The sequence below is a fragment of the Mustela putorius genome, unplaced genomic scaffold (assembly GCF_011764305.1).
Source record: "Mustela putorius furo isolate JIRA1106 unplaced genomic scaffold, ASM1176430v1.1 tig00000873_pilon_pilon_pilon, whole genome shotgun sequence".
In the NCBI taxonomy this organism is placed as follows: domain Eukaryota; kingdom Metazoa; phylum Chordata; class Mammalia; order Carnivora; family Mustelidae; genus Mustela; species Mustela putorius.
The window spans coordinates 2,196,318-2,223,263 of record NW_025421504.1 but is presented as its reverse complement, the minus strand read 5'-3'; the positions used below and the strand labels follow the sequence as shown (position 1 = coordinate 2,223,263).

Here is a 26,946-nt window from a genome sequence, read left to right as displayed (position 1 = left end):
GAAAAGAAAATGCTGACGTTGTGCTGTGTGAATTTCACCCAATTCAGCCGGGTTTGATCCGAGACGCCTAGACGGGCCCGTGAGGCTGTGACAGGCAGGTGTTTGCGCGTCCGAGTGTGGAAAGTAAGAGAATGACTGGTTCGACCTGCTCCTGTGGGCATGGCTGCTTCCTGCCTCCTCAGCCCACTCTGCATTGGCGCGGGCCGGAGATGGGGTGGGGTCCACACCGACCGGTCCGTGCCCCAGAAGCCAAGCTCACAGCCACACCCAGCCCCGCCCCAGGGACACGCACTCCCGTCTTCTCCACCGTGGGGTTGAGAACCTGCCTAGAAATTCCCCCAGCATTCGTCGGAAGAGCGAAGGCATAGTCCCCATTCACGGTGTGTCGGCCTCTACCCGAAACCTGCCCTTGCAGGGCAGCGGGGCCCGCCGCCCTCCGCCCGCGCTCCGGGTCTCCGGCCCTTCGTGTGCCCAGCCCCGTCTCTCCACCTGCTGACGGCATCCTGATCGCAAGGCAAGCCCAAAGGCCCCCCACGCCAGCTCCCTCCGTTTTATGGAGAAGGCGTCACCCTCAGGTGCTCTGGGGCTGACCCCAGGCAGCTCACGGGGTCCACTGATCACTGCTGTGGGATGTGGTTACCAGGTGGTGCTGTCCCCGTGCCGCCTGGACACCCCACCCCCACCCCAGCCCCACTCCTCCGAGTTCCCCCAGAGTCACTCTTTCAACCAAGCTAAGGTTACCAGAAACCCCGCTTTCTTGACCTCGGATGTATGGAAACGTGGTCGGTCGGGGTCCCCCTGACGATGCCATGGTGACAAAGAACTGGTTTTTGCTCTCCTCCTGCGCTCACGCCTCTTTGGGACCTGGAGGCTTCCTCAACTCTGTTCTGCAGCTCTTGGTACTGCTGTTCCTTACATCAGAGCCACCGGCCTCCTCTCTGACTTAGAATGATGGCATTTCTTTGAGTTTTTTAGAACTATCTAGAACTTTCCACGCACCAGGCCCAGTAAGAAATGCTTTCCCACCCCGATGGTTACAGGCGCCCCATGAACCCCACCGCCGAGGAAAGAAAGACAAGGCTTAGGAGTTGAAATGTCCCATCTTAGATGAGAACAGGGCCACGACTCTGGGCTGAGAGCCTGCGTCCGTGTCTGACCTCCGATCTGTGCTCCGGCCGCTGCCCCCGCCCTCCCCGCTCGGCCCCAGGCTGCCTCAGCCTCGTGCTTCTCCTCACCAGGCAGGAGATTTGCTGGTGGCTGTTCTGCCATCAACTGGCTGTGTGACCTTGGGAACCGGCCCGTGTCTGTTGGGAACAGGCACCCAACCAACGTGTACGCATTCTCTTATCGTCTGGAGGCTCATGGTGGGGAGGCAGGCAAGAAACCAGCAAGTAACTGGAACGTATTATATATTAAGAAGCAATGTGGGGCGCCTGGGTGTCTCAGTGGGTTACAGCCTCTGCCTTCTGCTCAGGTCATGATCTCAGGGTCCTGGGATCGAGCCCCGCGTCGGGCTCTCTGCTCAGCAGGGAGCCTGCTTCCCCCTCTCTCTCTGCCTGCCTCTCTGCCTACTTTGATCTCTCTGTCAAATAAATAAATAAAATCTTAAAAAAAAAAAAGCAATGAGTCCGACAGACACATACGAAGCAGGGTGAAGGGGAGGGTGAGCCAGGGTGAGTCCGTGATTTTAAGTAGAATGGCCTGGAAAGGCCTCTCTGAGAAGATGCCTCTTGCCTGGAGTCCAGAAGGAGGCACAGGAAAGAGGGTTTCAGGCAGAAGGAACTACAAGTGCAAAGGCCCTGGGGCTGGAGTGTGCCTGGAGTTTTCAAGCAGCCCTTGTGTGCGAGGCAGGTAAGTATGAGGTAAGCAGGGCCCTGTGGGTCGCAGTGAGGACAGACGGAATGACATACCCTGACTCGTCCTTGGACGGTATACCTCTGTCTGCAGCACCAAGAATTGGCTTTGGGTGGGGGGTGTGGCAGAGGTCAGGGGACAGCAGTGTCAGTGCTGAGCAGTGACCAGAGTCCGGATCTATCCTAACGCAGAGCAGCCACGACTTTCGCCTCCCCCAAACAGTGGCTATCGATGTTGACTTTGGGTGGGTCCATTGGAATAGCTTAGATACTGGCCACAAAGGGTTGTAAGAACCAAATAAAAGCTCCAGCTGAATCCTGATCTTTCCGGATTTTTCTGAGGGGTTTACGCTAAGCTGGGCTGACTGCTCCCGGAGGAGAGAAGATTCCCTGCGCCCCGAGATTCTCCATCCTCCTCTGGGTCACCGCCACCCCAGGTTTCCTAGGGTTCTCACAGAAGCAAAACAGACTTCTGCACGTGTCCTCCATGCCGCGAGAACGGATTGGCTCCTGAGGGATACACGGAGACCCAGTGTAAGGCGAGGGCTCTGTGGGCCGGGCCGGGAAGGACGGACCTGCCAGACCTGCTCATCTGCCTCCCGTTCAGTCTCGGGTCAGCCATCGCTTCTCCGCCACAAGGACGGCCAGGGCATGGAGTCTGTCCCCGGGAGAGCAGGTCAGCCTACCAGGCGAGGGCGCGAGGGCGGCCGGGATGGGGTCCCAGAGCCGTCCTCGGGGGAATGCGGGTCTTCTGCCTCATAAGGGGTGGAGGTGCCTGTTTTGTGGGTGAGAGAGGAAGCAGTTTGTCCCCTTTGGCTTGGTCAAAGGACTCGAACGTTCTCTGGCTGGTGAGTGCCGTCTAGCTTGGCAGCACGGGCGTGATGGATGAAAGCAGGCTCTGATGTGGGCTCTTAGCTCTACCTGGTTCTCCGGTCAAAGAAGGGGCAGGAAGGTTCTCCTAAGCGCAGCTGCCTCTACTGGTGGGGTGAGGACACAGCCGGACATCTCCAGGGGAGCGCTGGGCTGAGCCGTACTTAGCTGACGCCTGGTGGCCGTGCATCTCACCCGTCATGTTTCTGGGTTTATGCTGATTTTTCTAAGCTCTCCCGTACTCACCCCCTCCCATTCGGGGCCCTGCGAGCGCACGTGTGTGTGCTTTCTCCTTCCCTCTGCTGCAGGCGAGGGAAGACTGAGCCCTGAGCTCTGAGGAGGCAGGGGCAGGTCCTGCAGGAGGACCCCCGACTCAGATGCTCAGGGCTCCTGTGACCTTGGGTTCCCTCTGAAATGGCTGCAGGGTTAGAAAAGACCTTTGAGAATTTAAACGATGCTGAGAGATCGCTGGGGTAAGTTTCCTTCACTGGTAGGACTAGCCCCTATTGAAATCGGGACTAAGTTGCAAACCCCCAGAAAACATTTTGGGTTTTGCCAGAAGCCGCATTCTTTGCGTCGGTGCGTGAAGAACGGCCTGGAGCGGCTGCTGCTTGGTTTTGCCACCGACGCCCGACCCCAGTGTGGCCAGGGGTCCCGGGCCTGGTTGGTTGGGGTGTAGAAAGTCCCCAAGAGACCCCTGTCTTCAGCTGCCCCGGCGAGACAGCGGGTAGCATGAGCTGACCTGTGTGTTCACCACGATGGGGCGGGAGTCTATGAAAAGACCGGTGTTCTCAGACCTGCCACGGGAGTCCTGCCGAGCTGGGGGCCAGATCGGAAACGCCACGGACCCGGGGCTCACCACGCAGTGAGGAGGGCAGCCTGGGCTCCTGCGTTTTCCCACCCCAGCACGGTCCCCCCCCCCCCGCCCCCGCCTCAGCTGAGCTTTCTCTAGTGCAAGTCCCAGGGCGTTCTGGGTGCTTTCTTCAGCCCTGCGGACGTCCGCGGTTCTTTTCTCTCGAGATGAGCAGCTAGTGGGGCAAGTCCTCGAGACCCTCCCCCCGGTTCTGTGATGGGGGCTGGGGGAGTCGCTGGGTCCCGCCCCCCGCCCCGTAGCAGCCCATCGGTCTCAGGGCTCATTTACTGGTTTTCAGAGTGACGGAAAGTGTTTACTTTTCCACCTTTCCTCATTTTGTGGCTGTTTATGATTTGTGTGTTTATTCGCGATTCTGGCGTTCTTCGGGAGGAGCTGGGGCAGAGCTTCTGAGTCTTGCTTCAATGGGTACTTTACCACCTGGACTGATTTGATGTGTGGAATTGGACCCAGAGTCTGAGCCGGACGCGGTGGGAGACCGCTGTCCCCATGCCAGATGTCACTGGTCTTCATCGAAGACACCTTCACGCGTGTGGAGAAGGGCTCCTGGGGCGCAGGGCAACGGGGGGGGGCGGGTACACAGACGCCGGAAGGCCGAGGCCAGGAGGCAAGGGCGGGGGGCGAGGGCGGAGCTTGGCTGGGGGCCCCAGATGGCCAGGACACCTGCAGGCCCAGCTCGGACTACAGAAAGCAGGCCAGCTCCCCAGGAGGCCTCCACATCACCCACCCTCCTCTGCATCCTGGCGGGGCGGAGGGGCGGGCAGAGGGGAGCAGGGTGTGGCTACCAGCTGCTCAGGGAACTTTTGTTTAAAAAAAGAAAACTTCTGTTAAAACATAATTCATGTGCCACACAATGAGCCGATTTAAGGGGTGCGACTTATGGCTTCTAATAGATTCAGGTATGAGCAACCGTCGCAGTCGGGTGGCCCACGACGTGGTGGGTAGCTATGCCACGGTTCACCCCCCGGTTCCTTCGAGGAACCTGCTTCTAAGCCCTGAGGAGGTGTCTGTAGTTACTGAGCAAACCAGAGGTCAAAGATCTGTCAAGGGATTTCCTGGATCAGAACTTGCCTTATTTATTTATTTATTTATTTATGTATTTTCCCTCCTCCTTGCCTTAGTCTTTGGGGCCTGAACTTTGAATTCTGGAGCAACTCGGGGCTGGAGAGAGCAGGAAGCCCATCTTGGTGCTGCTTTGGCCGGCTGTTCCTGCCGGGCCCCGTCCTGCTCTGCAGCCACAGGGGAAGGAACGGGCGGCGGCGGAGCCACAGCTGGCCACAGAGGGGCACCACAGCTGGCCACGGAGGGGGCTCCAGATCCCAACCCACCGCGAGGAGCTGCTGGCAACACAAGAGTGAGCGTTTTCAGTGAGCACTTCCTGTAGCCGTTCCCCGTACGGATTGGGGGGTGGCTGCGTTCGTGGAGATGAGGTCTTCCCACCACCATTCCCCATTTCCCTGAATTTACACCGGTTGGTTTGCTCTGGCTTTCCGGCGTTTTTAGGGGACAGACCTCTTCCAGAGGCTTTTGACTCCAGCCGCTCCAGCTTGTTATTCCAAAGGAAAAGAACCAAATCCCAGGAATTCAGGGGTCTAAGAGAAACATCCCCATCTGTGTCCAAGGACCTCACCACAGCACCGAGGGGGTTGGAGGAAAAGTAGAAACAGCCTAATGCTGGCCCCGGGGGCATCGGCAGAAGTCAGCTGTGGCTTGTTCATATCATTGAAGCCAGCATGAGTTAAAAAAGGAGGAGATTCTGTAAGCGACTAAACCTCGGAGGGGGGAACACGTGGAGTGTAGAGCTGTGCCCAGCGTGACACTGTTTATAGAAAGTCAGAGTCAACAGGAAAGACACCATTTATGTTCAGCTGCTCCTCGCACAAGGAATCGTGTAAAAGTGGGCGTCTGTTTGCAGACACACCCACACGTGGGACACGGCCCAGCAGCTCCCTCTGGGCACAGGGCGAGGGCCAGGCTGCAGCTAGCAGGACTGAGCCCACTCTAACGACGCATTCCCTTAATGAGGAACCTTCTGCTGAGTCTGAATGACGGGCACACAGATGTGTTGTCTGTTTGTGGGACTTTTTTAAAGAGCTTGAACTAAGGGGTGTCTGTGTGGCTCGGTGGGTTAGGCCTCCTGCTCTTGATTTCAGCTCAGGTCGTGATCTCAAGATTGCGAGATCGAGCCCGGATTCAGGGTCTGCGCTGGGCTCTCTGTCGATGTCTTAAAATAAACAAAAACAAAACAAGAAAAATACACTCGAACCAGCCCAGGATTTAAAAGCATTTCAGAGCTGTTCGGATGGAAAATGTTCTAATGACCCTGTGCCAGGGCCAGGAGGGAAGAGAGAGACTTAGCCAGGGGCTCGTCGCAAAGCTGGAGGCGCCGGGTCAGCTCCCCGGGCGGGAGGCTGAGCGCTGCCCTCCCAGGTGCTTCCAACAGAAGGTCTTGGATTTTAGGTCAGTTGCATCAACACGCCCCGCCCCAGAGCGGCTGGTCAGGTACGTGGAGGGTGAGCTGCTCCATGACCTCTACCCAGACAGACCAAGAGCCTGTGGCCCCAGCCAGAGAGTCCGCCCAAGCCCACTGTAGCCGAGCCCCTTCGGAGACCTGCCAGCCGAGAGGTGGCGGCCCGTGTTACTTACTGGGAGTCCTTGGTTTCTGTTCTAAATTGTTTTCTAGTACATTCTTGCCAAGTGTCACTCCCTAGCACATGCCCTGAGCATCTCGGGACGGGTGTCCTGGGGCACGTCAAAAGCAGTGGGCTTTCCGTGCACACACGCCTCCCCACAGCCCGCTTCCTACCTGTTCCCCCCACGCCCTCACCATGGCCTGTGGGAGCCTCCTCTGGTTGCCGGGGGCACAGGATGGACTATCCAAACCCCCACGTTTGTTCCAGGCAGTGTCCCTGAAGCTTCTGCCGTCCTCAGCCCTAAGGAGCCGTCTTAGACGTTTCCTCCCTCGCCGTGCTCCCGTGAGAGCGTCGTGTCACAGGTGTGCCGAACGTGTTTGTGCACAGCTGAGCTTTGTACGTGTCAGGGTAAGAGTTTCGGGGGGCTCTGTCGCCCCCGTTGAGAATGCTTGTTCTGGACCAAGCTTGTAGATCAGCTCCCCAGGGCCAAGGGCAGTTTCCCAGGCTTCAAAGGCAAATTCAGTGTCCTGACGCCCAGAGAAATCAGTTCTTGTTCTTCTTTGGAGAGAGGAATTGATGTGAAATCAGCAAGAGGGAGGGCTAACCAGCGCCCCGGCCCGGTCACTGGGCACCAGGGCCAGGGCGGCATCACTGTCCTCTCCAGACGGGTCACTACCCTCCCCGCCCGCCCGTGACCTGGGGTGAGGGGTTGGACTGGAAAAGCCCCGCGGGCCCGGAGGCCATGACGCCGGGTCCAGCCGTCCATGGCCGCCCTCTCCTTCCAGCATTCCTGGCCTGGGGGCCATGGCGATGCTGCGCCGGACAGAGTCCACGCTGACCGCGCTGGACGAGGACGCGCTGTGGGAGCTGCTGGAGAGCCACCGCCACAAGATCGTGCGCAGCATCTGCCCCAGCCGCCTTACCCCCTACTTGCGCCAGGCCAAGGTGCTGGACCAGCTGGACGAGGAGGAGGTGCTCCATGGCCCCAGGTTCACCAACACTGTCATGCGAGTCGGTGAGGATCCCCCGCCCCCGGGCGCACACCGCCCCCTCGGCCCCTCCCCGCCACGGCAGCTCCACACGGGCTGTGCCACGAAGCCTGGGGCCCGGCAGGGAGTGCAGGACTTTAAGGACCCACGTTGCAGGCATGGGGACTCTGTATGCCTTCCCAGAGCTGCCGTAACAGGCGACCAGCCAGGGGTGGCTTAGACCGGCGGAGACATATTGGCTCATAGTTTGGGATCCAGGTGTGGGCTCTAGGGGCATGTCCCTGCCTGTGCCTTCCTGGTGGCCCGAGCTGGCCCTCAGCTTGTGGCCACATCCCTCCAGGGTCTGCCTCTGTCCTCACATGGTCTTCTCTGTGTCTCCTCTTCTGTCTCATGGGTGCCCTTGCTATTGGACTCGGTGGACTCAGGACCCCCCCATCCCGATAATCCAGGGCGATCTCTTCCGCAAAGACCCTTTTCCAGATTAGCTGCCATTGGCAGGTTCCAGGTGGAGGTTCCTTTGTTGGGGGGGGCACAATTCAACCCACTCTAGATGTCTTCGGAGCCGATTCTGAGAGTCTGACTAGCTATGTTCATTCCCTGAAAACCAAGGAAGCTGATAGCCTCACCCTGTCAGAACTTTGGGAGACTGGATGAGACCGTTTATAAGAGACTCACCTCCAAGCCGCAGCCGTGGGAAGCAGGCAGTACAGTGGTCGCTATGAACATGATTCTGTTTCTGCCTGATGTTTAGGAACCTCAGATCCAGGAGAAGGGAATCCAAGCCACCAAGCTGGTCTGAGAACCATGAGATCCGGGAGGCGGGCTCGCTGGGACTCGGGCCCTGGGGCATTGTCCTCTGCTTCTTTCGTCCCATGAGATTTGCACAGTGTCCGCATATGTCCACTAACATGGCTGGGGGGTCTTCAGAGCAAAGGTCACCTTTTTCCTTCTTTTATGGCCAACTCGTGGCACTTGGGTTATAGTAGCTTCTCAAGGACTATGAGCCTGGCCCTTCTGGGGACTGGCTGCCAACACGTCCCTTAAAGGAACCAGAAGAGCAATGAGGGCACCCGCCCCCAGGGATCCCGGAAAACTGCTGTCACCTCCTGATCCCTCGATGTGCGAGGATTTCCTCCCCCTCCGCATCCTGCATCCCAAGGGAAACCCCCCCAGAACTCACGACCCGACACCATTCTCTCACCCAAGGGCACTTGTTGGATTTGCTGAAGACGCGCGGGAAGAACGGAGCCATTGCCTTCCTGGAAAGCCTGAAGTTCCACAACCCGGACATCTACACCCTGGTCACTGGGCTGCAGCCCAAGGGGGACTTCAGCAACTTCAGTGGTGAGGGCTGGGTCCTGGGGCTGGGGGTCCTGGGCACAGGCTTCTTTGGAGCCTCTGGGTCCTAGTGCCTGCATGCTCTTGCTTCTCCTGCTAACCCCCCAGCACTCCAGGGGTGAGGACACCCCCACGAACCATGTGCGGGTGGCAGAAGGAACCCACGGCCTCTGGATCTAAAAGGAAAGATCTTGGGGTGCGCGGGTGGCTCAGTCGCTTAAGCATCTGCTTTCGGCTCAAGTCATGGTCTTAGGGTCCTGGGACCGACTTCTGCATCAGGATCCCACTCAGTGAGGAGTCTGCTTCTCCCTCTCCCCACTGCTCTCTCTCTAATGAAATAAATAAAATCTTAAAAAGGAAAGATCCGTCCCTACTTATGCAGTAGCGACGGGAATTCCACTTGGGGCAGAGAGTCTGTACCTGGGTGATGCAGGGAGAGGGCGAGTATAGCCTTTCCCTAGACACGCTCCCGAGATGGCCTTAGCCTCGGCCATGTGCTTATGTGGAGGGGACGGCTCCTGCTGGGAGAGGCCCCTGCCGGAGGGGATGAGGAGTGAGGCCGGCAGCCTTCCGCACCTCTGCTCAGCCGGAAGAGCGGAGATCCAGCCGACCTGAAGGGAAACACGGCCATTTCTGTTCACTGAGTGATTTCAGGCTTCCGTGCAGGAGCTATAGAAAGACTCTGGTGTGCAAAGGGCAGGACCAGCATCACTCAAAACTGGATGGGAAAACCTTTCTGCCTCTTTGGTATCGTAGACCGTGGTGACGTTCGCTGGAGTTCTGTTGTACGGGTTTTTATCCCTTGTTCTTGTTATGTCTCTCATAGGGTGGCGTGGAGAAGGTCCGGCAGACGCACACCTTAGCTGACGAGGGGGAGCTGGGTCGACACAGCAGGGCCCCCTGGGGAGGCTCAAGGGGGTAATCCTGGCTCCACAGTCACCAGTCATGCTATTTATATAACCAAAGTTGCGCCCAGAAGTTTCTTTTTCTTTTTTTTTTTTTTTTAAGATTTTATTTATTTATTTGACAGACAGAGATCACAAGTAGGCAGAGAGGCAGGCAGAGAGAGAGGCGGAAGCAGGCTCCCCGCTGAGCAGAGAGCCCGATGCGGGACTCGATCCCAGGACCCTGAGACCATGACCTGAGCTAAAGGCACAGGCTTAACCCACTGAGCCACCCAGGCGCCCCAAGCCCAGAAGTTTCTAAGGAGACCCACAGATTAGGGTCGGGGGGCTCCTGCTTGAGGGTCTGGGCAGAGGTAGCAAAGCCCCTGGTGGCCGAAGAGGGAGGTGCCCTGGCCCACCCGCCCCTGGTCCGCAGGGCTCATGGACACGTCCAAGCTGACCGAGTGCCTGGCCGGGGCCATCAGCAGCCTGCAGGAGGAGCTGAGCCAGGAGAAGGGGCAGAAGGAGGCCCTGCTGCGGCGTTGCCAGCAGCTCCAGGAGCACCTGGGCCAGGCCGAGGCCCGCGTCCAGAGCCTGGGCCAGATGGAGGCCGACCATGACCGCATGAAGCGCGAGGTCAGCGCCTACTTCCACGAGGTGCTGAAGCTCAAGGATGAGATGCTTGGTCTGTCCCTGCACTACAGCAACGCGCTGCGGGAGAAGGAGCTGGCCGCCACGCGCTGCCGCAGCCTGCAGGAGGAGGTGCGGTGTCCCTCTCCCCACCCCCCTGCAGCCCCCACCCCTGCTGGGAGGAGGAGCCTTTAATCCACCCCCACCAACCCCCCCCAGGAGGTCCCAGATTTGGCCGGGGGGGTGCCCCTTGAATGTCCTCTGTGTCCTGTGGCACGGCCCCTCGTTTTCTGAGCGCAGACTCCCTTGCTGGTATCGCGGGTTCCCAGGATCGTCTGGTCCCCACCCTGCCCCAGCTCTGGGCTCAGCCATTTCCCTGAAGGGCCCTGGATTCTGTTTATTTATTTATTATTTATTTATTATTTATTTATTTATTTATCTGAGCAGAGAGCCTGATGCCGGGCTCCATCCCAGGACCCTGAGATCATGACCTGAGCCAAAGGCAGAGGCTTAACCCACTGAGCCACCCAGGCGTCCCAGGGCCCTGGATTCTTGCAGAGACCAAGATCGGGGCCCTGGGGGTGCTCCCTGCCCCTGGGGTGTCTTTGCTCCTTGGCCCTTCCAGCAGACAGAGCCATGAAACGTGCATGTACACATGCCCGTGCACAGACACGCACAGATATGCATACAGACTTACGCGGGCAAGGATGCATGTCCACAGACACATGCGTATCTAAGAAACTGTGAGGTCACACCCACCTCTAATTCTGGCCTGTCCCCAGGGTGTGTCCCTGCCTCCCCCGTGCCATGCTTGGCGCCCCTTCTTCCACAGTGAGAATTCCCCCACCCACACTAGCGCTCACCTGCTCCATCCTCTAGGCCCCGGAAAACACCTCCGCATCAAACAGCCGCGGAGAGGAGCTGAGGGTTTGTCGTTCACGAGCTGCTCTGGCTGGCGGCTCACCATCCCTCCGCCTCCCTCTCCCTCCCATTGCTGTGGCCCCAGTGTTTGAAATAAGGTTCATTTGCTCGGTTTATTTTCCGTTTTAGCCTCGCCCCCAGCCCCGTGCAGGTCCCAAGGAGTGAGTTAGTATATGGAGTCTAACGCGCTCTAACGCAGATGGCCCACAGCCGGAGCCGTGCAGTTGCTTATGGAAATTTTGCTATGGAGATGTCGGGAGGGAAAAAGCCCGAGTGGAAAGGTTCTTCCTTCTCTTGACCCCAGAGCGAGTGCTGCCTCCACCCTGACACCCAGACTTTCTGGGTTTGTCTCTTCGGGAAAGTCCCCTCCCCCCCCCCGCCAGGGGCACCACACCCTCCTGGGGGCAAGAGGCCAGGCCCTGGGTTCCAGGTCTGAGTTTCTCTTGGGGCGCCATCCTGCAAGGTGGCAAGGTGGAGGCCCGCGGGCCCTGGCCACGTAGCTTCCAGGGGACCACAGCCCTGGACACACCACCCGCGGGGCCGGGGGTGGCGCCTATTTGCTCGGGATTGCAAGTGCGTCTGCGTAGACCAGGCATCTCTGCTCCATCTGACTCGATTTCCTCTTTCTTCTCCCGTCCCGCTTTTCACGAGTCCCGAGTCCATTTACGCCGCGTGCTCAGCGGAATGTGGGAAGGCGGGTAGTCAGGGAACGTGCGGGACGGGGCTCGCTCCCTGGTCACTCACCACCCGCCGGCTGCTGGGACTCGAAGTTCCGAGAGAGGGATTTCCTGGGCTGATTTCCAGAAAGCTGATTTCCCGGCTCCTTCCTCTGTTCCTGGGGCCCCGCCCCGTGATTCTGCGGCTCACCTCATCTGAAAAATAAAGCTAGAAATGCCTTTCTCCCCCGCAGGAGCTGGAACTGTTCACCAGGTAGAACTCCTTCATGGAGTTTGAAGTCCGGGGAGGGGCCCCCTGAGGGATGAAAAGCGTCCTCCCGAGGACAGAGGCTGAGGGCCGGACAGGCCCCCGGGGCGGGTGGAGAACCAGCCCTGACCCTGCCCTCCCCCGCCTCCTCCCGGCAGCTCTACCTGACCAAGCAGGAGCTGCAGCGCGAGAAGATGTCTTCCTGCCACGCGCGAGAATTGCGGGAGCGGTCCCCGCAGACGGCCGGGGACGGGGACCTGGAGCCCGGGGACAAGGCGCTGAGCCGCCTGAAAGAGGAGAATGAGAAGCTCCGGTCGCTGACGTTCAGCCTGGTGGGTCCCGCGCCTTTCCCTGGCAGCTGGCGGGGGGTTCCCGCAGGCTGGGGCCGGGGATGGGGTGGTTGGTTCCCAGAGGTGGTCCCTGGAGGGGTGGCTGAGGCCCGGAGGCCATCCTGGGACACCCTACATGTCCCTTCCTGCGCCTGTCTGGCCTCGAGCGTGGCCAGGGTGAACAGCTACGGGGCTGCCTAGCCATGCGCCCCCCCCCCCCCGCCCAGATGCTGGAAGGAATTAGGTGGGATCTGGGGGTGGGGGGGGCACCGTTGTGCCTGCAGAAGAGTCTGTCCCGTGCCACCCGCCCACACACTGGGGAAGGAAGTGACAGAACTGGGTGACAGCAACTTTTGGGATTATGCAAACTTCCGGCTCTCCTCGTGGATTCCTTTCGATCAATACAATGTCTGTTTATAGAGCTGTTCCGTCCAGCGAACAGACACTCCCTGGGTGCGGGGTGGGCCTCGGCAGCTGGTCACGGGGCCTGGACGGTGCCACCGTTCCTAAGCCCCTTCCTGAGAAGCGGGCTGGAGGGGGAATGGCCTGTCCCCTGGTTGGTCCTCTGTGGGAGACCATGCTGGTGACTCTGTGCACAGAGCAGCCTGACGCGGCCCAGCTGGGGGGGATGGCCCTCCTGCCTAGAGACTTCCAGTTTACTTTCTGTCCCCAGCCCAGAGAAACAGAAGCAAAACACACATTTCCCATTTGGATTGCTGACGCTGCATCTTGTCCTGCCTCGTGTGCGGGGATAAGCCTGAATCCATTCATGCGCCCGGCCCTGAAATTTCCTGCTGGCTATTCTCAGGGCAGAAAGACAGGGCGCTTCCCAGGGGCAGGACCTTCAGGAGGCTGGGGGTCCCTGGGCCGACCTCTCTTTGTCCCAGGCGGAGAAGGACATCCTGGAGCAGAACCTGGACGAGGCCCTGGAGAGCAAGCAGGAGCTGGTGGATCGCATCCACTCTCTGAGGGAGCGGGCCGTGGCCGCCGAGAGGCAGCGCAAGCAGGTGACCCCGGCAGGCGGCCACGGCAGCGCAGGGCAGGGGCGGGGAGGTCAGGCTCTCACGAACGCTCATCCCTCTTGAGAGCTTTATGGGGCACGGACTCACGGCCCCGGGCTCGTGGTCCCATGGTCTGTGGGTGCCTAGGAAAGGATCGGACCCACGAGCAACAAAACTCAGGCTGCTTCTCAGTGGGGTGGGAGTTACTTCGTGGCTACGACAGGCCAGGGCAGGGTCAGGAGGAAGGACGTGTTGGGACAGAGTGAGGCAGCAGTGGGACGCGATTCACGTCTTTTGGGACGTGGGACAGATGGACACATGTGGTTCCGCCTGCCGCGTCCACGTGTGTCCTGATAACCGAGTCCCGCTGTAATCGGCGCGGCGACCCCGCAGACGCACCCTGAGATTTAGCACTTAAGGAGCAAGCAGGAAGTCACCGTATCAGCTCCCGAGGCACCCCCTCTGTCCCCGAGCACCCCCACCCCACACTGCTGGCCTGCATGGGCTGTGTTTGTCCCCGGCCAGTACTGGGAAGAGAAGGAGCAGACCCTGCTCCAGTTCCAGAGGACGAAGGTGGACTGTGACATCTACAAGGAGAAGGTGAACGCCCTGCAGGGCCAGCTCCAGCAGCTGCAGAAGGAGAGAGACCAGGTGCCTGGCTGGGGGGCGGGGGGCCCGGGGCACTGCCCAGTGGGGACAGGATGTGCCGTCCGGCCCAGGCTCCTCGAGGAGCTGGCTGGGGTCATGGGGCGCCCCGCACCCGCAGCTCGTTCCAGATTCCCCGCTCCCTCGGTGCTATCCTCCCTCCTTTCCTGTCGGGCCGGCAGGCCTACTCCGCCCGGGACGCAGCCCAGACGGAGATTTCTCAGAACCTGACGGAGAAGGACGCCCTCCGCAGGGAAGTGTTCGAGCTGACGGACCAGGTCTGTGAACTGCGCCAGCAGCTCCGCAGGCCAGCCGAGTCCCCACAGGGGGTAAGTGCTTCCCTCCCACCGCATGAGGAGACCGGGCTGGGTGGGGGACAGGTCCCGGGCCACGTGCGCCCCGGCTGGGACATCAGGCACGCTGGCTCTCATGGGCAAATCTTGTTACCACATCACTGAAGACACAACTGGGTGAGTTGAGCCTATGTCTGCCTCTGGTGGTGGTCTACACACGCCATGGGACAGGTAACTGGGCGGAAGGTTCTGGAACCTGTAACATATGGTGTTCCACGAAGAAAGAGAGCCTATGAGACTGGGCCAGGCGGCAGCCACTCCCTTTTGTAGCTGATGCGTTCCCGAGATGTTTGCAAGTCCGATGGCCATTGCAAGTCCAACTGGCTAAAGAGCTAAAACGATTATAAAACCTCCAGTTATGGTCTGTCAGCAGCTCTGGCTCCAGGCACGGGGTGGGGGGGTGGTGAGACCCGGCAGAGGGGCCAGGACCTCCCTGAGGCCGAGCCACACCCTCCTCTTCCTGGTCGGGGAACACCACCCGATGCTTTTACCTCTAGAAATTAGTTTCCAAGGATTTGCATGCTACTTCTAAGAAGACAGTGTATTTCACATTGTAATACATGTGGTTATATGGGGTTCTTCAAAGTTGCAAAATCTTACATTTATTCAACCCGTAGAACGTAATCTTCCCCATGCCCACGAGCAATAGGTATTTTAAATTTTCTTCCTTCACCTCCTCACATCTACCACGTCCCCCCAAAATATGTATGTATTTGTGTATGTATTACATATATAAATACATATATATGTAATCCATAACTACATATATAAATACATATATATGTAATCCATATACGTGTAGAAATAGAAACATGTATTTATTTATATATAAGTATAAAAACGTGTATGTATCATATATATAAATTATATATATTTATGTATGTGTTGAAACAAGGTAGACAGCAAGATGCCAACTGCCCTGTTTTTGAGTGTGGAGGACAGGAGAATTTTCTTCTCTCTGCTCAGTTCTGTTTGCCCCCAGTGTGCTGTGTGGTTATGTCTGTGATGCACGTCCTGGGCGTTGCTTGTATAATCTGTAAGAAGCAACATGTAATCTGCAACAGAGACCAAAGAGCATTCACCAGGCTGGTCGCTGTCCTCGGGGCTCGGCTCCTGCAGGGCTGGGGGTCCCATGCTCCGAGGAGGGGACCCGAGCAGGGGAGGCTGCCCGAGCGGGGAGGGGGGAGGTGGAGGGAGGAGGGAGGTGGGTTTGCTGGAAACCCCCCAGGAGCATCCGAGAGGAAACCTGCCTGGACTGAGCAGTCGGGGCCCGTCTCGGGCAGGCTGAGCAGGAAGCCGGAGCCAGGGCGCCGGGTCTGAGGGGGAAGCAGCCGCTCGTGCGCATGTTCGCCATCTGCCCGCGGGATGACAGTGACAACAGCAGCCCCAGCTCCACGGAGGTACAGCGGGTGCCTCCTCCTCTCCTGGGTCAAGCCATGTGAAGTGGGACCGTGCTACCCACCACGGAGATGTGTGCGTCCGCACTGAGCAGCAGGGAATGTGGAAAGCTGCCGGCAGGGGCCTGGCACGCAGTGGGGTCCAGCTAGGGGGACCCAGCTCTGTGCTATGTCCTTCTCAATCCTCTGCCCTGAGAGTTAGGGACCACGGTCTGTTACAGCTTTGCCCCTCACCCAGTGGAGCAGCAGGGAGGGGGTGAGCAGGGTCCTCCTGGGAGCCCTGTGCCGACCTCTGCCCTGTCCTCCTCCCGTGTCAGCTCTGCTCTGACCTCAACGCCACGTGCACCCGGGAGCTGGTGGACAGCTTCCGCTCCAGCAGCCCCCTGCCTCCCAGTCCACAGTCCCTGTACAAGCGGGCTGCAGAGGACTTCCGGGAAGACTCCTGGTCTCTTAGGTAATGATAGGCCTCGGGGTTCGGATGGCACGGGCCCCGGCAGCTCACCGGGATAAGGGCTGAGGGCAGGTCGGGGGTCTGAGGGCAGGTCGGGGGGTCTGAGGGCAGGTCGGGGGGTCTGAGGGCAGGTCGGGGGTCTGAGGGCAGGTCGGGGGGTCTGAGGGCAGGTCAGGGGGTCTGAGGGCAGGTCGGGGGGTCTGAGGGCAGGTTGGGGGTCTGAGGGCAGGTTGGGGGTCTGAGGGCAGGTCGGGGGTCTGAGCAGGGAGCCGGCGGCACCGCCTGAGCGGTGTCTTCCCACGCTTTCCAGTGGTTTCCTAGAAATCCGGCAGGTGGACCGAGGACTCTCCCGGGGGGTAAAGGCAGGGGATGCCGACCTGGATTATGAGATTGTGGACAGAGCAGGTGAGTGCGCCCCGCCCGGGCCTCTGCAGCCATCCCCTCGCCCCTGGGCTGGGCCAGCTGGGCAGGAGGAGGAGGGAGAACCCGGGTCTCCAGGGAGGCCGGGGAGACAAGCCAGGGCCTCTCCAGAGGCTGGGCTGAGGAAGCGAGCTTCCCTGCTGCCCTGCCCTGGGCCTCTGGGAAATCCCAAGTACCTGGTCACTCAAGCCCAGGCCCTGTTTACCGGGTGTGTCTTTTCTGTCTCTCACCTGGAAGCCAAGGGAGCTCATCTTCCCGTCCCGCTCGGCAATAAAGGCTCAGACAGCTCCGGACACACGGTCCTTCTCTCGGTCCCTCTGTCTCTCGGCCCCTCCCTGCTCTGGTCTGGGGACACTCGGGTTTCCCAGCGACATCAGAAGGCAGCAGGATTTCGTACCCCCACCCCCACCCCGGAAGAGGCACCTGTTGGGAGCATCTCTCCTCCCAGCGGTGGCACCTGAGACCCACTGCTCCTGGGGCTCACCCCTCATATTTGTGACTTGACCGACCTCCTCTCCTTCTCTACCACCGGCCCCACTCCCACGGCCTCCCCCCTTTTCCACCCTGCACACCTGCCCCCCCCCCCCGCCCGCCGTGGGCCTGGGGCACCGCTTAGCACCCGGTCCGAATCCCCCGCAGTGGCCGCCAGGGGGCGCACAGGCTTCGAACGGTTCCGAGCGGCCGCCCCTGGGGCAGGCGGGGTCGGGGCTCCCCGCGGGCCACGAGGCCAGAATCCCCGCCGGAGCGGGAAGGTTGGCGTCTCTGGAACCGCGGTCCGAGGGCGACCCCCGGGGCGTCTGCGTCCTGGATGTGCCGCTCCTTGCGTCCCTCTGCCGCGGCCCCGGGTAGCGTCCCGGTTCCCCTGCGCAGTGGTGGCCGCCCGGCCGGAGGGTCCGTTTTCCGGGTACTTGGGGTGGGACTGGGGGTGACGGGGAGGTCCCGCCGTGAGCTCGGTCCCGCCGTGAGCTGGGCGCAAGGAGCCAGCAGAAGTGCGCCCCGTTGTGCCGGGTTTGATACTTGCGCATTTTGTTCTAAGCGCCCAGCGCTGGTCACAAGGCACCCTCAGTCCCTGTCCCCTGTGTCCCCCACTCCCGCACCCAGAGCGGACTTCCAGTGGAGCCAGAAATCCAGACCTGAGGTGCCCTGTCCTGTAAATGTGGGGGAGCCACTCAGCTGTCGCGTGAGGACACACTAGGCCAAACCCCACTTCTGAGGGGGAAGATGACGTCAGGGTTCTCAGCAGTGAGGAAGGGGAGAGGCGGGGAGGTCCGGCCTCAGCAGAAGGAGGCAGGCCTGCGGGGTGCGGCCCAGGGCTGGGGTGCAGGACCAGGTTGCCCCAGTAAGCAAAGCTCCCTCGGGAGGGCAGAGCCCGGGCGGGCCTGGCCTGTGTCTGAGCCCGGCCCTTCCGTGCAGACCTTCCTGAGTGTGAGAACAGCCTGCAGCCCTGCGCCGGGGACCTCACCGCCTCGTCCAGGTGAGCGGTGGGAGTGGCTCGGACGGCAGGTGGCTGGGCAGAGTGAGGGCTGTGTGCTAACACCACTGGGAAGTGACAGCCCCTCCAAGGATGAGGTCATGGCTGTGTGTGTGTGTGTGTGTGTGTGTGAGAGAGAGAGAGAGAGAATTCAGAACGCTGGGGCCAGCGGCATTGGGGCCTGTCCCGACCTCCCCGCCTGGTGGCTGGTGGGCCCTGTCACCTCCTGTCCTGCAGCAGTGTCCCGGTGCGGAGGAGGCAGGCCCGTAAGATCCTGAGCCAGGTCACCGTGCTGGCCTTCCAGGGGGACGCGTTGCTGGAGCAGATAAGCATCATTGGTGGCAACCGCACGGGCATCTTCATTCACCGGGTCACCCCTGGCTCACCGGCGGACGAGATGGCCTTGCGTCCGGGCACCCAGATCATGCTGGTGAGTGTGTCCCCCGCCCCACGGGCACACCCCCCTCCCGCCCCATCTCGGGGCTGGGTCAGAAGCTGCAGCTCTGCCTTGACAAGGACGTGTTGTCTGCGGGCTGAGGTCACACTCACTTAGAAGCTAGCCCCAGCTGACTCCCACGGCAGCCCTGCCCCATCTGGATCCCCAAGGTTCTCAAACTGGGGTGGATGAGCCCGAGACTGCCATGGGGCTGGACCACCGGCCATCGGAGAAGGCTTCCGGCTGCCACGGCACTGACCCAGGATCTTTTGATACAGCTATAGCCCTGTTCTTTCTTTCTGGGCCGACCATGCCGTGTGTGTAGTGAAACACACAGCCATCACGCACACTTCACCGTCTTGTTGGGGGCATTTAAGAAAATTCTTTATTGGGAAATATTGGCTAAACTGCAAAACCCATAAATAGACGGCTTGACTAGTGATTGTCAGGTGGACGTGTGAGCAGGGAGGTGACTTCGATGTGGCCCGAAAGCAGAGAACGGGGCTCCCGAGGCTGGCTCCCCCAGGAGGAGCCTGGGCCGCAGCAGGGAGCTGGGGCGGAGACAAGTGCTGAGACGGGGCGGCAGGCGCCTTTGCTCCCGGGCCCTGCGGCCCCCGCGTCTCCCTCGCCGCTAACAGACTACATTGTGGCTAAAGCAGCTTTTATGATGTCTGGAGAGACAGTCCTGATATCTTAATATTATTTTATTATTATTTATTTATTTTAAAGTTTTTAATTCCTGTAGTGAACACACAGTATATTGGTCTCCAGTGCACAACAGAGCAACTTAACACTCCCCGTAATGACCCGCTGCGCTTCCCAAGTCCCAAGTCCCCATCGCCTGTTTCATCCAACCCCCACCACCTCCCCTCTGTAAGGATCACTGTGTTCTCTAGAGTGAAGGGTTGGTTTCATTCTCTCTCTCCTTTTTTCCCTTTGCTCCTCTGTCTTTCTCTGAGTGACTTATTTCACCCAGCATAATACCCTCTAGTTCCAGCCACATTGTTGCAAATGGCAAGATTTCATTCTTTTTGATGGCTGCATAGTATTCCATCGTGTGTGTGTGTGTGTGTGTGTGTGTGTGTGTGTGTGTGTGTGAACTGTATCTTCTTTATCCATTCATCTGTGGATGGGCATCTCAGCTCTTTCTGTAGTTCAGCTGCTGCAGACATTGCTGCTATAAACATTGGGGTGCATGTGCCCCTTCAGATTATTACATTTGTATCTTTGGGGTAAATACCCAGTAGTGCGATTGCTGGGTCATAGGGTAGCTCTATTTTCAACTTTCTGAGGAACCTCCATGCTGTTTTCCAGAGTGGCTGCACCAGCTTGCATTCCCACCAACAGTGTAGGAGGTTCCCCTTTCTCCGTATCCTCGCCAGCATCTGGCATTTCCTGACTTGTTAATTTTAGTCATTCTGACCGGTGTGAGGTGGGATCTCACCATGGTTTTGATTTGTATTTCCCTGATGCCGAGTGAGGTGGAGCACTTTCTCATGTATCTGTTGGCCATCTGGATGTCTTCATTGGAGGGATGTCTGTTCATGTCCTCTGCCCATTTCTTTCCTTCTGTCCATTTTTAACTGGATTATTTATTTTTTGGGGTGTCGGGTTCTGTAAGTTCTTTATGTATTTTGGACACTGACCCTTATTGGCCGTGTCTTTTGTGAGTATCTTCTCCCACTCCAAAGGCTGCCTTTTAGTTTTGTTGACTGTTTCTTTCACTGTGAAGAAGCTTTTTGTTTTGATGAAGTCCCTTGTCTCTGGCTACGTGTCCAGTAGGTTGCTGGAGCCAAGGTCAAAGAAGTTACTGGGTGTGTTCTGCTCTGAGATTTTTATGGTCTCAGGTCTCACATTTAGGTCTTTCATCCATTTTGAGTTTGCTTTTCTGTATGCGTAAGAAACGTCCAGTTTCATTCTTTTGCGCAGAACAAAATCTCTCCAGTTTTCCCAACACCATTTATTGAAGAGGCTGTCTTTTTTCCATTGGACATTCTTTCCTGCTTTGTTGAAGATTAGTTGATCATAGAGTTGAGGGTTCATTTCTGGGCTTTCTATTCTGTTCCACTGATCTATGTTTTTGTGCTGGTGCCCTTCTGTCTTGATGATGACAGCTTTTGTAACAGAGCTTGACGTGTGGAATTGTGATGCCGCCAACTTTGGTCTTCTTTTTCAACTTTCCTCTGGCTATCAGGGTCTTCTGTGGTTCCATACAATCTTAGGACTGTTTGTTCCAGCTCTGTGAAAAATGCTGGTGTTATTTTGATAGGGATTCCGTCAAATGTGTAGATTGCTCTGGGTAGTAGAGACATTTTAACAATATTTGTTCTTCTAATCCGTGTACTTAACATGTCTTTCCATATTTCTGTGTCGTCAACAATATCTTTCATCAGTGTTTTTCTTTTGTTGTTGTTGGTTTTTTTTTTTTTAAAGATTTTATTTATTCATTCAACAGAGAGAGAGAGAGACTGAGCATATGCAGGGGGAGCAGCAGGCAGAGAGAGAGGGGGAAGCAGGCCCCCTGCTGAGCAGAGAGCCTGATGTGGGGCTCGATCTCAGGACCCTGGGATCATGACCTGAGCCGAAGGCAGACGCTTAACCCACTGAGCCAACCAGGCGCCCCTCGATGTTTTGTAGTTTTCAGAGGACAGATCTCTTTACCTCTTTGGTTGGGTTTATTCTTAGGTATTTTGTGGTTTTTGGTGTAGTTGTAAATGGGATTGTCTCCCTGATTTCTTGCTTTACTGCTTCATTATTGGTGTATCCAAGTGCAGTGGACTCCTGTATGTTGATCTTGGGTCCTGCAACATTACTGAATCCATAGATCAGTTCTAGCAGGCTTTTGATGGAGTCTTTTGGGTTTTCTGTATAGGGTATCACGCCATCTGCAAATAATGAAAGTTTTATTGTTTTCTTAACAATGTGGATGCCTTTTATTTCTTTTTGCTGTCTGATTGCTGTTGCTGAAATTTTTTTTTCATTATAAAAATATATACTCTTCTTTTCTTTTTAAAGATTTTTTTTTTTAAATTATTTATTTGGGGTGCCTGGGTGGCTCAGTGGATTAAGCCTCTGCCTTCGGCTCAGGTCATGATCCCAGGGTCCTGGGATCGAGCCCCGCATTGGGCTCTCTGCTTGCCAGGGAACCTACATCCTCCTCTCTCTCTCTGCCTGCCTCTCTGCCTGCTTGTGATCTCTCTCTCTCTGTCAAATAAATAAATAAAATCTTTAAAAAAATGTATTTATTTGACAGAGATCACAAGTAGGCAGAGAGGCAGGCAGGGCGGGGTGGGGTGGGGGGAAGCAGGCTCCCCGCTGAGCAGAGAGCTTGACGCGGGGCTCGATATCAGGACCCTGAGACCATGACCTGAGCTGAAGGCAGAGGATTAACCCACTGAGCCACCCAGGTGCCCTGAAATATATATACTTGTCTAAACTTGAAACAACCCAGGGTTGGGAGAACGAGTGTGGCGGACAGCAGGAGCCCTGTGCCCATGGGCTTCCACCACTAGGGCGGTGGGGGGAGGGCAGGGGAGGGATGTTGCCCAACGTCCTGCAGGGCCCAAGGCCAACCCCACAGCACGGAACAGTGGCCTCACATGTCAATAGTCCCGAGCTGAGAACCCCTGAAATGCTCTAGGTTTGACTCTGTCTTGAGAAGTGGAAACTCGGCCCTCGTGGTTGTCTGTTGACGGAAGGGGCTGGTGCTTGACGCTCGGGACGGGCGTGAGTGTCGCTGGGGGAGCCCGAGGTCTTGAAGCAGGACCAGTGGCAAGGGCTCTGGTGGGTGGGAGTGCTGGCCGGGAAGGGTGAGCGGGTCCTACTGCAGAGCACAGAATCTGGGTCGAAAGAGGCCAACACTGGTTTGCTCTCAGGTGGATTATGAAGCAGCAGAGCCCTCGTTCAAGGCCACCTTGGAGGACACGACCCTGGAGCAAGCTGTCCGGCTCCTGCAGAGGGTCAACGGCTTCTGCTGCCTGTCTGTGAAGGTCAACATGGAGGGTACACGCTCTCCCCCGCGTCCAGCCCGCGAGGCCACCACCTGAGGCCCGAGCCCCAGGCAGCGCGCACCCCAGAACTAGACTGTGCCTCAAGTGTGCAGAAGGCCGCGGGGCAGCTGGGGGTCCCCTTCCCGCCCACTGGCTCCTGCACCGGGATGGCTCCCAAAACTCTGGGGGAGGCTCCTTCCTTCTCTCCTGCTTTCAGATTCCAGAACTTTCCCTGAGGGGGATCATGGCCTTCGGGTTATCTCTGACCAGGTTATAGGAGGTTGGTCCAGGACTTGGAGGCCAACGTGGTGACCTCAGGGGACTCCTTCTACATCCGGGTGAACCTGGCCATGGAGGCGCGGGCGGAGGGGGAGCTGGCGGTGCGATGCGGTGACGTCCTGCACGTCAGCGACACCCTGTTCCAGGGCCGCGGCTGCTGGCGCGCCCACCGCGTGGGCCCCTACAGCACGAAGGGTGTGGAGCACGGCACCATCCCCAACTATGCCCGGTGAGCCACGGTGGCGTGCCCCAACACCTCCCCCTCCCCGGGTAGGGCTGGGGACGTGGCCAAAAGGGCCTGGCCTGGCTTCCTGTGGGCAAGCCCTCCTGCCCAAGAGGAGAGGGTGGGCACGACCAGACACCCTGAGGAGGGATCCCGGGGGGTCACCCCCAATGTCACCGTGTAGGTGGGGTTTCTTTGTGCAAAGGGGTGCCCCTTGGTCCTAGACCGTTCTAGAGGATCCAGGACCAGCTGGGGCCGGCTCGCTCAGACACGGGGGCCCGTCTGGGCACAGCAGGACGTTGAGCGGTGTCTACCCGCTACACAAGGAGCCTCTCTGCCCCCGAGATGATTCAAAACGTCTCCAGACGTTGCACAGCATCCCCTGCAGGTTGGGTGACCACCATCCTGCTGTGTCCGGGACTATTTCAGTTACAGCCAGGAAAGTCCCGTGTCCTCGGGAGCCTCTCCGTCCAGGGCCAGCCGGGACAGTGGGCCGCCCTCCCTGGGAGCAGCAGCAGCCCTGCGGAGAACGGTGCTCCCGATCCCCCCCAGCGCACAGAGCGGGGCGCCCTGCCCAGCTCCCCGAAGCCACGTCCCTCTCGGTGGCGGCAGGCTGGCTGCTGCATGGTTCCGGAGCGTGGCCCACACCCAGGCTCCCACAGAGTCAGCGGGGTCCTAACCAGAGCAATTCCATTGGCAGCTGCAGTTTTCTAAATGCCCCAGGGGACCCTAGTGGGCTCCCCGCCCCCAGGGTGCAGATGGGGGCAGGGGCCACAGGGGTGTGTTTGGGGGTGCTGGGCGGGGCCCTCCTTGCCCTGGGTCAGGGCTGGCCTCCTCTGTGCAGGGCTCAGCAGCTGCTCATCGCCCTCATCCAGGACATGGCTCAGCAAAGCACCGCCGGCCGCAAGGTACACTGGGAGACCCGGCAGACTGGATCCCGGACACAGGGCCGTGCCCTGGCGGGCCTGCCTCTCTCTCCTGGCCTTCTTCCTCCTCGCTCACATCGCCTGGGGAGTGGGGGAGGTTCCTGCCTGGTGGGTCCTGGCCCTGTCTATGGTCAGCTGGAAGAGGAGCAAGGAATGGCCTGGGGGTCCAGGGCCAGGGCCCATAGGCTGCTGACCCCATGTGTGCGACCTGGTGTGTCTGTCCCCGGTGGTCCCTCCAGGCCTTTGCCAGGGCCGCACAGCACACCCAGCCTGCAGGCTCCTCTGTGGGCACAGATCCGTCCTCTGGGTTGTCTGTGTCATACTCACTCCTAGGTCACCCCGTTTGCCCGTCCAGCTGTACCCCATCCTAGTCCCTATGAGGTCCTGACAGACTGTTCAGCAGCCCTAGGGCAGCTTCCCTGGATTGGGGCAGGGCTAGGCCACGGGGGCCCCTGGTGTTCCCTCCCGCTTTATGCAGCCTGCCCTCACTGTGGACGCCGTGCTCAGGGGGTGCCCTGCTCGGGGGCCCTGCCTAAGGACCCCATCCTGCCTCTTTTCAGCATGGGGCCCGAGCCTCCCGGCTGTTCAGTGAGCACAGCCTGGTGGTCCAGGGACCAGCCTGGATTTGGCAGTGCGCCAGGATGCGGCTGGCTCGGACACCTGCTTGTCCCTCTTCCCTCCTCCAGCGGTCTTCCGGGGGACCCCAGAAGCTGGTCCGCATCGTCAGTGTGGACAGAACCAAGGCCAGCCCTCTGCGCTCATCCTTCGATGGGGCCCTGTGGGAGCCCAGCAAACTGGAAGGTGAGGCCAGTGGTGCAGGCCAAGGGGGCCCTGGATGGCCTCGGTGTGATGGGTGTGGGTGTGAGGTCACGACAGAGGTCAGCGTGGCACACGCCCCATGGGGTCAAACCCCGCAGTGAAGACAGCAGGAGTGGACCGAGAGTAAGGTGAATTACTTTGAGTTAATTTTCCTCTTTTTGGCAAGTGTTTTGGGTGCATATGACTGATGAAAAGAGAAGTAAACCCTAGAAGAGCAGGGAGCCAGAGTGAGGGAAGGCCTGGGCCTGCGGGACCAGTGAGGGTGAGGGCCCCGCGGCCGGGGTCTCGCAGTGTGCTGGGGAGGCGGAGAACTGCTTCTCTCTGTCCCCACTGTGGGCCCAGGGAGCTGAGCCCGGAGAGACCTCCACGGTCAGCCACGGGGTGTGGGATGCACATGTCCCTGGGAGGGAGCCGAGCCTCTGTTACTGCCCCAAACACATATAGTCCGGCCTGCGGCCTGAGGGGCTGGCAGACAGCATGGTCCGGCGCCCGGCCTGCTCATGCCTCCTCTCCCCCACAGAGCCCTCCATTGCGTGCTTCTGGGCCGAGAGCTGCTTCACCCTGGTGCCCTACACCCTGGTGCACCCCCACAGGCCCAGCCAGCCCCGGCCCGTGATCTTGGTGCCCAGGGTGGTTGGAAAGATCCTCAGCGAGAAGCTGTGCCTCCTCCAAGGGTTTAAGAAATGCCCAGCAGGTACGGCGTCACCTGGGAGCCCCGCCTGCTCATCGGGTGGCCGGGTGAGGCCTTGGCACAATGCTTGCCTTCTCGGGAGAACAGTGTGGAGGTTCCTGTGCAAGTGTCCTGGGGCTGCCACAACAAAGAACTGTGGTCTGGGCCACTTGGAACAGCAGAGATCTAGTCTCGAGTGGTGACGGAGCCCAGAAGGCTGAGATCCAGGCGTGTCTGTGCTGCCTCCCGCCCCTCCGCCCCGAGGCTCTCAGGGGGAGTCACTCCTTTCCTCTTCTGGCTTCCGGTGGTGCCGACAGTCTTGGGGTCCTTAGCTATTATCCGCATCACTTCTGTCTCTGCCTCCATGTCACCTGGCTGCCTCCCGTGTCTCTGTGTCTTCACACCGTCTTCTTATAAGGAACCCGTCATGGAATCAGGGCCTGTCTTACTCCCGATGACCTCATCTTCACTCACCACATTTGCAATGACCCAATTTCCAAATACGTCCCATTCCAAGGTTTGGATGGTCGTGTGTCTTGGGGGGATGCTATTCAATCCGGGGCAGATCCTGCCAACGGATGGGGCTTGCACTCAACCGGGGTAGGTCCCCTAAAGGGCTCCTCACCTGCTCAGCCCCAGAGCTGCTTGGTGGAGAGTCACAGAGAGGAACTGACCATCTGGACTCCTAGATGCCAGGGGACAGGGTCTGAGGGTCTGCACGCAGGAGAGGCGGTTCCGAGGTTGGCGAGCGGGAGAGCCGCTTTGTGGGAGTTTTTGTTCATCAGCTCGACACTGGCCAGCCAATGGCGACAGGAGGCCTTGGGTTACCAGCGGAGGCGGAGTGGGCTCTGTCCAGACCCCGCTGGGGTTCACAGAGGGCAAAGGGCAGAGTGAGTCCGGCTTGTCTAGCATGTGCCAGGTTCCCTGCAGGGAGCTGGAGAGAGGCAGCCGCCTGGAGACGAGACAGGCTGCTGGTTGTTGGCTCCACGAGTGGCCTGGGGAGGGAGACAGGTGCTTTGGAGAAGGCAGGGCAGAGCTCGGCTCTGATGGGCAGCAGGAGCTGGTGAGGCCACAGACCAGGCAACCATGCGGTGGGCTGCGGCCCCCAGGCCTGGGCTGCTGCGGGTGCGGCAGGACGGGAGGAAAGGCCTCGGAGAGGAGCTGTCGTGGCGGGAGTCCCCGTGACTCCAGGCGCCGGTCTGACCCAGGAGAATGTGTGCTCAGAACAGAGGCTATCCAGGAAGAAAGGCAAAAGCCGGCTGTGTTTTGACTGTTTATTTCTTTTTTTTAAAAGATTTTAGTTATTTATTTGACAGAGAGAGAGATCACAAGTAGGCAGAGAGGCAGGCAGAGAGACGGGGGGGCGGGGGGGGAAGCAGTCTCCGTGCTAAGCAGAGAGCCTGATGTGGGACTTGATCCCAGGACCCTGAGATCATGACCCGAGCTGAAGGCAGAGGCTTAACCCACTGAGCCACTGAGGTGCCCCTGGTTTTGACTGTTTATTCTCAGCCTTGGCCCTGACAGTGGCATGGGGCTGCCTTCCCCTCTGTGAGGGGCCGTCCTGGGCGTTGCAGGACACGGGGCAGCACACTTGGCCTCCCCCTAGTAGACACAGCAGCACGGC

General features: G+C 59.0%; 1 protein-coding gene across 5 annotated transcripts in view; it reads left to right on the top strand.

The window, feature by feature from the left end:
* The first annotated feature begins 1,613 nt into the window (after positions 1-1,613).
* CARD14 (caspase recruitment domain family member 14) overlaps positions 1,614-26,946 on the top strand; it is a 28,203-nt gene continuing 2,870 nt past the window's right edge. The window contains exons 1-20 of one of the 5 annotated variants that reach the window (XM_045085751.1): positions 1,614-2,529; positions 4,716-4,948; positions 6,495-6,635; positions 7,013-7,242; positions 8,423-8,560; positions 9,875-10,200; positions 12,072-12,245; positions 13,130-13,249; positions 13,769-13,894; positions 14,071-14,217; positions 15,525-15,641; positions 15,956-16,092; positions 16,400-16,494; positions 17,923-17,983; positions 18,218-18,410; positions 22,292-22,418; positions 22,676-22,913; positions 23,752-23,815; positions 24,520-24,634; positions 25,173-25,346. In XM_045085751.1, coding sequence (XP_044941686.1) covers positions 7,032-7,242; positions 8,423-8,560; positions 9,875-10,200; positions 12,072-12,245; positions 13,130-13,249; positions 13,769-13,894; positions 14,071-14,217; positions 15,525-15,641; positions 15,956-16,092; positions 16,400-16,494; positions 17,923-17,983; positions 18,218-18,410; positions 22,292-22,418; positions 22,676-22,913; positions 23,752-23,815; positions 24,520-24,634; positions 25,173-25,346 — 2,563 coding nt within the window. In that variant the 5' untranslated portion in view covers positions 1,614-2,529; positions 4,716-4,948; positions 6,495-6,635; positions 7,013-7,031. Of the gene's footprint in view, positions 2,530-4,715; positions 6,097-6,494; positions 6,636-7,012; positions 7,243-8,422; positions 8,561-9,874; positions 10,201-10,766; positions 11,920-12,071; positions 12,246-13,129; positions 13,250-13,768; positions 13,895-14,070; positions 14,218-15,524; positions 15,642-15,955; positions 16,093-16,399; positions 16,495-17,922; positions 17,984-18,217; positions 18,411-22,291; positions 22,419-22,675; positions 22,914-23,751; positions 23,816-24,519; positions 24,635-25,172; positions 25,347-26,946 lie in introns of those variants that run through there. The other 4 variants (XM_045085752.1, XM_045085750.1, XM_045085753.1 and 1 more) reach the window with 4 other exon arrangements.